At 27.9% G+C, this 12,665-nt stretch overlaps 2 protein-coding genes across 2 annotated transcripts; both read left to right on the plus strand.

Annotated features, from left to right (window-relative positions):
* The first annotated feature begins 2,531 nt into the window (after positions 1 to 2,531).
* Positions 2,532 to 9,287, plus strand: LOC119684814 (leucine-rich repeat-containing protein 4C-like). Its single transcript, XM_038098940.1, has 8 exons — positions 2,532 to 2,871; positions 4,577 to 4,766; positions 6,189 to 6,332; positions 6,475 to 6,594; positions 6,671 to 6,761; positions 6,821 to 7,006; positions 8,269 to 8,424; positions 8,499 to 9,287. Exons 2-8 carry the CDS (start codon positions 4,578 to 4,580, stop codon positions 8,660 to 8,662), a joined length of 1,050 nt encoding a protein of 349 aa, XP_037954868.1. The 5' UTR covers positions 2,532 to 2,871; position 4,577; the 3' UTR covers positions 8,663 to 9,287.
* Positions 9,288 to 10,285: 998 nt separating this feature from the next.
* On the plus strand, positions 10,286 to 11,963 carry LOC119673948. Its single transcript, XM_038085065.1, has 4 exons — positions 10,286 to 10,383; positions 11,075 to 11,247; positions 11,369 to 11,536; positions 11,731 to 11,963. Exons 1-4 carry the CDS (start codon positions 10,286 to 10,288, stop codon positions 11,961 to 11,963), a joined length of 672 nt encoding a protein of 223 aa, XP_037940993.1.
* The last annotated feature ends 702 nt before the right edge of the window (positions 11,964 to 12,665 follow it).

The raw sequence follows: 12,665 nt of genomic DNA on the forward strand, positions 1-12,665 counted from the left end.
AGTTTCATTATCAATTTTAATTTTTACAATTTTAATTGATTGCAGTACAAAATATAATTGATAAAAGCAATTGATGGTGAATTCTGTAAATTCGCTAAGGAGTTTAATTAATTGATTGCGAATTGCGAATTGCGAATAGTTTTTATTGTTTAAATAAAACACATTTTATAAAAATATTTATGTATTTTATATGAACCGTAATGAAATTCTATGCGAACAAAAATTTTAAAAAATTTTAACAGTATAAACAAATTAAATGATTCGTTGCATTTATACAATTGCATTTAATGCAATAAAATACACGTAAACAAATTACAGCAATTAGTCAACATGATTTTTCAAAAAAGTATAAAATTACAATGAAAGAAGCAAAAATTTTATTTTAAATAAACGCAGAGAGTGCATTAAATTTAATTTATGTATGTAGATTGAAGTCTGATTGATATGGAAACATACGTCTACGTCTACTAAATAATCTACTTGGATTTATAAACAATGAACAGACGTTTCGAAATGATAGAACAAAACCGAATAAATACAATAAAAGAACATATAATTCCACTGAAATCACAATTTTTTTTTTGTATATAGTACGGGGTTTAAATTTTATTAATCATGAATTTAATTTCATTTTTATAAGATAAAACTCTGAGAATGTATATATTAAGAATAAAGTCCCTTTTCTAAAGTGCCATTGAAATTTTACATTTTTACATCTTTAAACTAAAAAAATCCTATAGCATTTTGATTATTGTAATCGGAAGTTTGAAATAAAACTGTGACAAATAAAAAAATTGCAAAAAATGCTTTGATCAGAAAAATAATATAAGTCATTACTTTTCATGAATTGCCATATTTTCCTTTTTGCAATTTGAATTGCAATTATAATTCAAAGAGTAGATATTTCGGAAAGCTATTACAAAATGAACAGAATTATGGCAAAACAAAAGTCGATATGGAATGAAAAATATTCTTATTATGGGTACAAAGAAAACAATCCACCATAAATGTTATAATAGCAACAGTAAAGGGGACTCAATGCATGGCAAGATTGAGCAAAGCAAGAGGCAGAATAATAAAAATTGAAGAGAGACAGATTGAATCTGACTGTCTAAAAAATAAAACTACAGGCGAAGGAAGCATTAATAATAGAGGGCACATAATCCTTAGATAAAGCAATTGGCAAAGTTAGAAAGGTTCAGAGGTCAGATTAAATATGTTCTGTTTAGAACAAGAGGAGAACCACAGAAGTAGCTAAAATTATTAATAGAACTGAAAGTGTTGAGAGGCCATCTAGGCAAACGAATCTTTGTGGTCACAATACATATAAATCATTAGTTTTGGAAAAAGATAAAATCTGCTATTACCATCGTTAAATTAGTCAAAAACCGCAAACTTATATGGTGCTAAACTGAAAAATGGTGCTAAACTGTATATATGTATTTGTTTCTGTGGCCCTCCAATTTGTACATTGATTTGTATTGGCTTACGATCGCATTTGGTCTGGACAATCTTGGTATAAATAGTAAATACATAATGTTGTAATATAATAGAACTTATGGCTATAAATAAAATAAAAAGTTTAATGTCAATAAGTTAAATAAGCAAAATAATAACATTTCATCATTCTAACAAACTGTGTTTACCTTCTGCTCAAAAAATATCCGGATTTTGTTGTTTGTTAACTACTCCTTAAGTAATAGACCTTTTTCAAAAATTTTTTTGTTATGTTGGTATACCCTTTCTTGACATATGGTACAAATTTGAGCGCCATCTGTCAATTAGTTTGTTTAATGTTTGTTTAATTTTGTTAATTAGCAGCTGTTAATGTGAGATTACCTTAAGTGGATTTAGCGATTTTTACTATGAAAAATTCTTGTTGTACACGATTTTTTGACCAAACACGGCACCACTGTCATCGCTCAGGCACCATATTCACCAGATCTGGATCCGTAAGACTTTTTCCTCTTCCCCAAACTCAAATTGCCCCTTCGTGGTAAGCCTTTTGAAGGAGCATATTTTGAAGGAGATAAAATAAATTTGGAATAAAATTAAAATTTGTGTGTTTTATTTACAAAATCCAAGTACTTTTTGAGCTAGAGGTATATATGAAAAATATGTTGTAACTGCTAACCGAACTACTTAATAAGTCTGTTGTATTTCTTTTATTTTCTACCACTTATCAGGATTTGTATCAATTAAATTCATCACTAAAAATTTGTTTTTTATGTTTTTATGTATGTATTTGTAAAATGTGTTTATTTTATTTAAAATAAAATAAAATAATGTTTAAAATAAAATGATTGCAACAAACCGTTCAAATCAATCACACACAAAATCCAACTTTATATACACATATATAGAGATATATTGTAGATTCATACATTGGCGATAATGTAGGCGGATCACAATATTTAATCAAACATGTGAACCGCCAAAATTGTGCTACTATTTAAATACTCCATTTATCACAGTGATTATTTCTATTGTTGTTTTGTTATAGCTTTTGTTTGGTTTTTTACAAAAATAAATAAACATCAAATTACAGCACAGCCACTGTGCAGTCACTTACTCACCCATTGAGAAAAGTTGATAGATACGTATAAACACTAAATAATGTGAAATAACAAATTAACGAATCTACTTAAAATGTCAACGCAGCAATTCATCAGATGTGCAGTCAAGTTCAAACTATGTAATAAATAAGCATATCGAGGAGTCCATTCATCCAAATCCGGGGGAGCATGCCGAAGTAGTTTTTACACCTCATCGAAGCACACAACTCAATGAAATTTATTACAAACAATTTAGTGTTCCACATTTTATTCGGAGAAAGAATTGAGATAATTGCATAATAAAATTCTTCACAAGGTGTGTTATATTGGATGTACTCACTGGGATGTAATTACTTTGTAACCCTCACCCTGATATTTAAATTTATTTTATTTACACTCATATATACGAGTATAGGTATATAAAACGAAATGGTGACGTACATATATAAATATAACTCTCTATATAAGCAAATGAAGCTTTGCATTTAAAATTGTTTTTTATTTTTAAATACGAAATATTCAACGGTTAATTAATTATTATAATTATATATAGTTAGTTATGACAATGCAATTTTAAAGGATGCTTTAACAAAATTATATATTTTGCTATATACAACATTATTGTTGAATTGTTTAAAATTACTATATTAATGTAAATAATTATTATATATTAAATAGTATAGAATATTAATAAAGAACTATAGTTAATAAAGAAACTAATGTTGCAGTTCATTGCAAATCATTAAAATGCATTGTTACTTTTTGAACCAATGACTTTAAAGGAAGTATATTCGACAAGCCTAAAATTAAATATTTGGGTCTATTTTAGAAGCTTCTAATCAGGATATGACCGACAGAAACGATATGTAATTTGAATTAACAGAAAGTATATTCAACTAGCCTAAAATTAAATATTTGGGTCTTTTTTAGAAGCTTCTGATCAGAATGACGGTTAAGTGACCGAAAGTTTTTTAATGTCATTTTAGTTGGACTAAAAATAGAAACTGAAAAGATTATTTACAAACTTTAAAAAGATTATTAAAGCAAAAAATGTAAAATACATTTTCTATAATATATATATTATTATTCCGTAATTTTATTAAATTTTAATAACTGCTTCCAATACTATATAAATTCAAAACATTATTAAAGTTAGTGTAATTCCATTAAATATGAATTTATTCTGAATAGCGTATTTAAAAAAAATTAAAATGTTCTTTATATGTAAATAAATATGCTATTTTCCTAAATAAACATAAACAAGTTCACTACAAAATTTAAAAGGACATTGACATTTATATGTTTATTACTTTGGAGTTCGCTAAAATTTTCTCTAAATTCTTCTTACGAGTAAGAATATAATAAGCACATTTATGAAAATGTGAGTATAATAGATTTGAGAGTTACTCTACAGCTTAAAATTGTAAGTACCAAGAACCTTACTTAACACCTTACCTCAATAGTGCGGTTGAACATAATAGTTAAATATCTCTGCTCAGAATTATTAGATTTTTAATGTATAAGCGTGTGAGTATCTATATAACTTCTTCTTTCATATAGTTAGTATGCATCTTTAGCATAAATAGATTTGTGTTGTAATGCACACCTATCTTATTAAAAAGTTTCAATGCTTTGTCACTTTATAGCCTTTTAGAAGATATTAATTTACAAATTTATACTAACAATATATAATTCTGAATAAAATATATTTTAATATATGATTTCATATATGATTTTAATATAATGATTTTATATTTTCTACTCTGCAATAACAATCAACTTTATAGATAACTAAAAGTGTCACACATGCACTGTAGCGCACGACTAACTCTTTTATTGTTTTTAGCTACCTTTTAGATATCAGTATCAAATATCCTCTCTCATTCATACACATTTTACAAATAAACTTTAAAATCAAAGACATATGACACAAAGAGCCCAAATTTCATCATATATTTTATTTATAAGTTTCATCCTTTTTATTAAATATAATTCATTCAAGTTACTCAATTCAATTGCAGTATGGAAGTTAGCATCATCATTTCTCGGATAGTGTTTCTTATTCTACTGAGACAGATGATAGCGTTCGATAATGTTGTGTCTGGAGAAAAGGTGACTTGTACTCACTTGCATGTGAACCGACTACTAAAGGCAAAATGTTACGATATGAATCTTAAGGAAGTACCACAATATCTTCGGACAGGTGTCGAGGTTAGTACTTTTTTAAATTATATATCTTTAAATACTTTGTCATTTATTTTAAATATATGCAAGAGTTGATTTTTGACTTGAAAATGGATTTTTGTTGATTTGCATAAGCTAATTGCTGAGTTTATGCTAAAATTTTATTTGATCCCACGTGGTTGATGTTTCTAAAAGGTCAATTTACTTGAATTCAAAAGAAATTCAATTCAAGCTAAAGCAAAAATAGATTCTATATTCTTCTTAAGTAAGCATTTTGTCATAAGCACAAACAAAATTTCAGCGATATTCAATTAAACTTAATTAACCCACAAAGACATGTCGCGTTACTTAAGTGGACAAATGCGGGCATGATTCACACTATCACTTACTGAAAACCAGTTATGGCATAGATTTTGTTTAGAAGAATACTCAGAATGTATCTTTAAATATTTAGCTTAAATTTAAAAATATGATTTTCAAGAATTTACAAAATGCAGTTAGTTCTTAAATATCACCTATAATATTAGTGATATACATTTTCGATCCACCACTTACTTTTTATTCTACAAAAATGTCACATATTCTTTAAGTTTGTAGTTTTAGTTGTATTGATTCTGAGAAACTTCAACACTTTATAATGTGGCTGTACCGGTAGGTTGTACCGGAATTGACACATTGTTCTATATATTTGTTATGTCAAATCAAAGATTTAAGTTATATCTAAGATAGATCTCAGAAAGTGGGAATTATTACGAGACACTGCCCGTTGGGAAAACATGCTGTGAAGCTCTATATCAAGACCTCCTTGTTCTGTAGACATTGCATGGAGGATGACGAAGAGGAATGACCAACACACCTTCTGATACAGATTCTCCTATTTAGGGTCACACTTCTTCAATTCATTAAGAGAGCTGAATTCTATTTCCTTAGCTCGTCTCAAAGGTTTTGCGGCCAGTACTAAATGGGTATAGTGACAGGTGTCAAATTCTTAAGGGTATCACAATGAACCTCATGGTCTAAGTACGTTTTCGGACTTCCCCAGTAATCTAACCTATGTCAAATTTGTACGGGACTATCACACTTCCACACCAAACTTTGTTACGTTGTATGGATATGATGAAAATCTGGAAGTTACTTGTAGATTTTCACTGTCTCACATGTGTTAAACATATCTATCTCGCGAAAAATTATCCTCATTACATTTCTAGTTTATTGTTTATTTTCCACAAAAAGTAGTATAAAAGAACAGAGTCTAATTAATTAATAAATCTTTTAAAGAAATAATAATTATTTTTACGTTCAGACTTAATTTCACCAATACATAACAAAAATTATCTTTTATCTTTTTCAGATATTTTCACATATTATTTCATTAATTTTAATTAAAGCAATTTTGTTAAATTTACCTAAAGCAGCACAATAATTTTGTAACTATTTAATTAATTACAGATATTGGATTTATCATTCAATCGCATAAAAAAATTAAAACGAAATTCATTTCAACATTACAAAAAGGTAAAGTACTTGCTGCTCTATGAAAATATGATACAATCGGTAGAACCGGGCACATTTCGAGCTCTCACCTCATTACAGGTAATTCCAAATTATTTTATTGCATTTCGAATGCAAACAAAATGGAAAATTAAAAAAATTAATTATTTGTTTTGTTGAAAAATATATTATTTTATCATATCACTGTCATAAAATGATATATAAATTAATTAATATCTTTCAGGAAATTGATCTATCGAACAATGCACTCATGACAATCCCATTAGAAATATTTCAACTACCCTCACTACGTAATTTATATGTAGATAGTAATGAACTTATATATTTAGACAGAGATTTAGAGGTAACTGTTATATGTTAATAAACTAGAATATTTAACTATAATAATATGCAATTATTTTTTTTCTTTTTCCCTAAAGACTTTGCAAAAACCTATACAAGCGCCCTTAGAATATATAAACTTAGCTGATTGTGCACTTAACGATCTGCCTGACTTGGGTATAGTACCAAGTATGTAATTAATTAAATTATTACATTTCTTTTTATTTGATTCATTTATTTTATTTTAGATATCTGGCATGTTAATATATCAAAAAATCCTTTGACTGAACTCACTATGAGTAAATTTGCCAATATGTGCAATTTAAAAAGTATTGATTTGACTAAAACAGATATGTCAATTTGTTCATGTCAGCAAGTTAATAATCACTTGCGATTTGTGGATGCAGATACAAAATTTGTACCAATTTGTAGAGGTAAGTTATATTAAAAATAAATTGCTATATCGTTATTTTTAAAATTCCCGTTTCTCCGGATCCGACTTCTCAACATCTTTGTTAATTGAAAAATAAATTGTTTTAAAATCCTTAAACGATCTGGCCAAACCTGGACACAGACACATCAGGTGTTCTGGTGTCCTTTCCTCGAGAGAGAGACACGCATTGCAGGAGATACCACAGGGTAGGACAAGTCTAGCTTCATTAAAATGTTTTTGTGTCCGAATGTCAATAAGACATAGCTTTCTTCTTTGACAGGTTTTCTCAGATTTCTGAGATTTCTGATTGTACAGTTTTGGTGCTTACCAATCTTATCGAAAATTTTCATTGCTTTATCTTTAGTTATTTGTTAATCATATCTACTCGTAAGTCTATATGAATTTTTTTTTATTTTTGATATATTATTGAACTATTCTACTATTATTAAACTATGAACTATTCTCCTTAACCTTCTTAAGTTATTATTTTTTTTTAATTTATACTAAAAATGCAATATAAATGTAATCTTTATATAAATGTAATTTATATAAAGAAATGCTATTTGATTAAATTCACATATAAGAGTGTCTACTTGCTGTTGTTAATTACATATAACAATAAAGGTATGTAACAAATATGTAACAAATCTTAGAGATGTCCAACAACGGCCGAGTCTACGTTCGGGAGCCACAGATAAACTATAAGGATTATAAGACGCATACATGGGTAGGGGAGTGGATGTGTGGCGTTAGAGTTCAGAGGATAATGGAAAAAAAAGAGGGAGGATATAATTGAAATCGATCAGGCTGCAGCCATATAAACCTAGCTACCTCATATGGATGAGTCCAAAGGTCGATTAGACTTAAATTAGTGTGTACAGTAAGACAAGAGAGCAGATAGGCGACGTCATGGGGGATAGAGCTGCACACATTAGGAATGGACGTGTTTATGCGTGACAAGTAACTGTTTAGCACATGGCTATATCCGGATCTCAATTGTGTTCGCACAGTTTTTGCTGCATGTGAGCCACTCGTCGACCTCGATCACCAAATGTCGTTCAAAACCCCCCAAAGAAACTACACAGGCTAATCTCAGCGGGTTATTACAACAACAACAACACATGAAACATTATTTTTCTTTGAAATCTATATCTAAAAAATTCTCTGCGTTATTCTACGACTATAATATTGTTATATATATTGTTTAATATATAGAATATATATATCCATACTTAACTCATAAAAATATATATACTTTTTTAGACTCTCTTGATCTTAATATTTGCCCATTGCCTTACAACGAAACTATTAAATCGACTACTTTTGAGCGCTGTAAGCGTACTGCGGCTCTGGAAGAAGCGCGTAGCACTTGGTTTTTTATTGCTGGTTGTGTTGGAGGTGGTATATTGGTGCTGCTTAGTAAGTATATAGCTATGAATAACATATAATAATATTTATATTATTATTATTTTTTAAAACATTTTCCATTGCAGTTGTGATATGCTGTTGTCATCGAAGACAGAAACGAAAGAAAAACGATAAGAAGAAAATTTTAGCTAAAAATCGTAAGGAATTAATTGTGTCACCTGCTAATGCCATACACAATGGCCATGTAAACAGTCATGAGAATGAACTTTTACGTTGTGATAATGCGTAGCAATGAAATAGAAATTATTTAAAGTTTAGAAATAAATATATAATAATTATAAACATTGTTGTAAACATATTCATAATTGTTATACATAATATAGTAGTTCTAATATAGATTTAAGTTTGCCACATGCAGCAACTACCAAAAATAGTTGTTAAACTAATAAAATGAAAATGAAGTATTATTTTAGTTAATTATATTAGTAATAGTTAATTATTAATAATGAACTAATAATGTTGATGTTAGATAATGTTAGTAATTACTTGTAATGTAGTATTTGTACCATAACTCCATTAAGCAAACATGAAACCGATAAGACGTTAAATGCCAAACTCAAAGTGCCTTTATTTTTTAAGAACATTTTTCATATTTTAATCTAATACAAAGTATTTAACATAATTTGTAATTGTTATTAATATTTAAAATACAATATACCAAATATATAATAAGAAAAAAAAATACAATTATTTTATTAGGATTATTAGTTTGATAAATGTTTAATTCAGACTATAATTACTATTTCTTAGATCAGCGTATCTCAACCACCAGTCCGCGGCATTACTACCACCGATCATTAAAATGCTATTTATATTTCTTAGAGTATTTTCAAAGAAATTAAAATAAAAATCAAATATTATAATATTTGAAAAAATATATTCAATTTATTTTATATTTTTTAACTAATAAAAAATATACAGACTACATAAAACTTATATATCCGCAAAACCTTTTAGGTTGAGTATCACTGACTTGCAGTACTTTAGTTCTTCTATCAAATAAAAAGTTTAATTATTGTATTATAAACTTCATTAAATTAAATTTGTTTAAATGTAATGCTAATACATAAAATAAGATGGTCTTATCTTAAATGAAAAAAGGTAAATAATTTATTTTCAAATAATTTTGTTAGACTAAATAAATTTCTTTTAGTTTCCATTTAAAATTTATAGATGAGTTCAGGTAAAAAGTCTTAAATAATTATAAGTAAAAATTAATTTATTAAAAATAATTTATAACTACCTTAACGGATATATCTATTAAAACTATGTTAAAGCTTTGTTACAAATTTATTTAAAATATATTTACAAGCACATATCGTATAATATATGAATAATACAATAACTATATATTTATATACGTCTGAAGATATTTAGTATTTCAAAGAAATCTAATTATTATTTAGTTTAGGAAGTAAATTAGAAAACAGAAATTAAATTTATTTATTTTAATGTAAAAAAAAACAAATTTAAATTTGATTCCAATTAAATTTATTTAAAGTCAATCATAAACTTAAATATTTTCAAATAAAAATGAAAAAAAAAATTAATTTATTAATTAATTGATATTTTTGACTACAATATAGTAATTTAGAATATTGTCAAATAGCCATTATCAGTAATCTTAAAAATTTTTTTTAAAATTAATTTAATACATATAATTTTACACAATTTTTTATACTATTAGCACCAAGAGTTAAACTTTCGCTCCTAAATTAAAAACACAGAGTCACGCTTTAGACACCCGATATTGTTGTTGTTGTAACCCGCTGGGACCTGCAAGCAGATAACATGAAAGGATACACAAGACGATTACATGAGTAGGAAAGTGGGTGGGTAGAGGATAAGGGAGATGAAGGAGCAGAAAGGAGGATGTGGAGAAATAGGTTGGGAGGTTTATATTGAACATTATCCCGAATTTAGGCGGAGAAAACCAGTCACTTCCATGGGGTGAGTCTAAAAGTTAATTAGACGAAGGTTAGTGTGCGCAGAAGGCACAGAGTTAGGCGACAGCATGCGGAGAAGAGCTGCAGTTAGGGCACATATTGAGCTAGGACAGTTCTTGCTGTATGGGGGAGACAATGTTCTTCTGGGGGAAATTTAGACACCCGATCCAGCACTGTACTTGATTTTTGTTATTCAAAATAAAAGTTTTGTTCATTTGTTATTCCAACGATCAATGATTGGAATAATATATTTTATATTTTATAGAATCCATTGACCCATAAATTCATTTGTATTTCAGTTAAATTCATTATTGTATACTTAAAATAAAAACTTTTAAGTTCAATGTCCTTTCATTTTTAATACGGGTACATCCAGAACTTTTTATTTTACTACCCAAACCAGGAAAAATTGAAACAACACAAATTAGCACAACACAACACGCAAAGTTCGCATTTGTTGTCAGCAATTAAAATCAATGAACTAAATAACAATAGTACAGGATATCTGCATGTACTATCCCGCAGGATAATGCATATTTGTCATACATGATTTTAGTAGTATTTTAGCCGTTTATTAAAGCAGTGCTATTAGTAGGGATTTCTATACCACGGAAAATGTTAATTTTTTACAACAAAAAAACAAAATATTCTTTAAATAAATTCATAATTTTAATATTATTTTCTCAACATTTAATAATTGATGCATTTCTTAAAAGTGTTAGAGTTGAGGAAATACCTTTTGGTCTGACCGAAGCAGACAGAAATCAAGCAAAACCAAGAGAAACCAATGCCAAAGAGGCACAAGGCATTTTTGCGGTGTCAAGACTTGAGGATCGACGCAATTTCATACATATATTTCATGTACCTTGTGAGTGGTCAATTTTTAAAACCTATAATTTTATTATATATATATATATATATACTAACTTAAAAGTATATATAAAAGATAGCATGTGATTTTAATATGCTTATGCTTTACTTACTTATAGATATTGTCTGTTTTTTTGCTGCTAAAGGGAAATGGCCTTTTATACCGCCCTTATTGCAGTTGCGCGTTGATTCTCTTGCGAAATCTATCTTTAATCAAACAGATTCATTCATAAGGAATTTTTGCAAGAAATGGATTCAAATTAAGGAATGCTTTCGTCCTATATTTGGTTTGTATTTAAGGAGAGTTCTTTCTTCAAATTGTTCGTATGCTAGCTGTTTCACACCTCTACCTTTAGGGTGGTTTTTTCGCATCTATTTGAAATAGCATACGGACAGTATCTCATTTATGATATCAGAACGGACACTATATTGCCACTCTAACGTAACTCAACCTAACCTAAATGTACTTTTTTCGTTATAGGTAGCAATTCGACAAGTAATGATGTTGAGGCTTTTGCTCCATTGCTTGCTACACCATGTACATGTGCCGACCAATCGATTACTTATTTCGACAAGAAGTATATAGGCAAAGTGAGCTCTCAAACAATATACAATACTATTGAGTTTCTGGAAAGCTTTTTGCCTTCACCAACAAAAAAGACAAAAAGAAAGAATCGTGTGCGTGGACGTTTGGATGAAATTGAAATAGATTAAACTAAATTAAATGCAGATAATTGTATATAATAATACGTAATAAGATATATTTCCATATGTTCAATGTGTTCAATATGCTAAAAAAAAGTCATAAAAAATTTGAACAAAATTTACTTTTTAATAGATACAAAATATTAATCTTATTTAATATATAGGAATTTATATGAATACTTTTAAAAACTTTTTCACATACACACAAAATTACAAAATTATAGTACGTTTGTTATTAAACAAATAATACATACACATTTATATATATAAACTAAAAATTAAAAACAATTAGAAATAAATATTAAGAATGCATTGAAGTAACGATATTTACAAAAATTGTAATAAATTATATAAAACAAAATCGTAAAGATACATTATATGCTACACAGCTACAGATTGACTTTCTGTAGTAGTAACTGTATTTTTAATATACTTAGGAGAACTTGTTTCCTCCAAAATTGCATCCCATAAATGCACACGTTCTACATTAAATTTATTCTCAGTCTTTATAATAAATGCATCCTCGTTTATATTTGTAAATTCTTGATAATCACAGATTGTTTCAGGCTCAGCATTAAAAGTTAAATTATTGCATGGTTTAATCAATTCCATATTTTGGGGTTTACTGTCAAGATAAAGAAATAAAAACTAAGTAATAGAAATTAAAGTTTATTATATAATCAGTGGAGGTATTACCTGTACTTAGCAAAA

Source organism: Teleopsis dalmanni, chromosome 2 (assembly GCF_002237135.1).
Source record: "Teleopsis dalmanni isolate 2A chromosome 2, ASM223713v2, whole genome shotgun sequence".
In the NCBI taxonomy this organism is placed as follows: domain Eukaryota; kingdom Metazoa; phylum Arthropoda; class Insecta; order Diptera; family Diopsidae; genus Teleopsis; species Teleopsis dalmanni.

Coding starts and splice junctions, on each gene's coding strand:
- LOC119684814 (XM_038098940.1), top strand. CDS start 4,578: ATGGAAGTTAGCATCATCATTTCTCGGATAGTGTTTCTTATTCTACTG. Junction 4,767..6,188: donor ATCTTCGGACAGGTGTCGAG/GTTAGTACTTTT, acceptor AATTAATTACAG/ATATTGGATTTATCATTCAA. Junction 6,762..6,820: donor TGACTTGGGTATAGTACCAA/GTATGTAATTAA, acceptor ATTTTATTTTAG/ATATCTGGCATGTTAATATA.
- LOC119673948 (XM_038085065.1), top strand. CDS start 10,286: ATGAAGGAGCAGAAAGGAGGATGTGGAGAAATAGGTTGGGAGGTTTAT. Junction 11,248..11,368: donor ACATATATTTCATGTACCTT/GTGAGTGGTCAA, acceptor ACTTACTTATAG/ATATTGTCTGTTTTTTTGCT. Junction 11,537..11,730: donor ATGCTTTCGTCCTATATTTG/GTTTGTATTTAA, acceptor TTTTCGTTATAG/GTAGCAATTCGACAAGTAAT.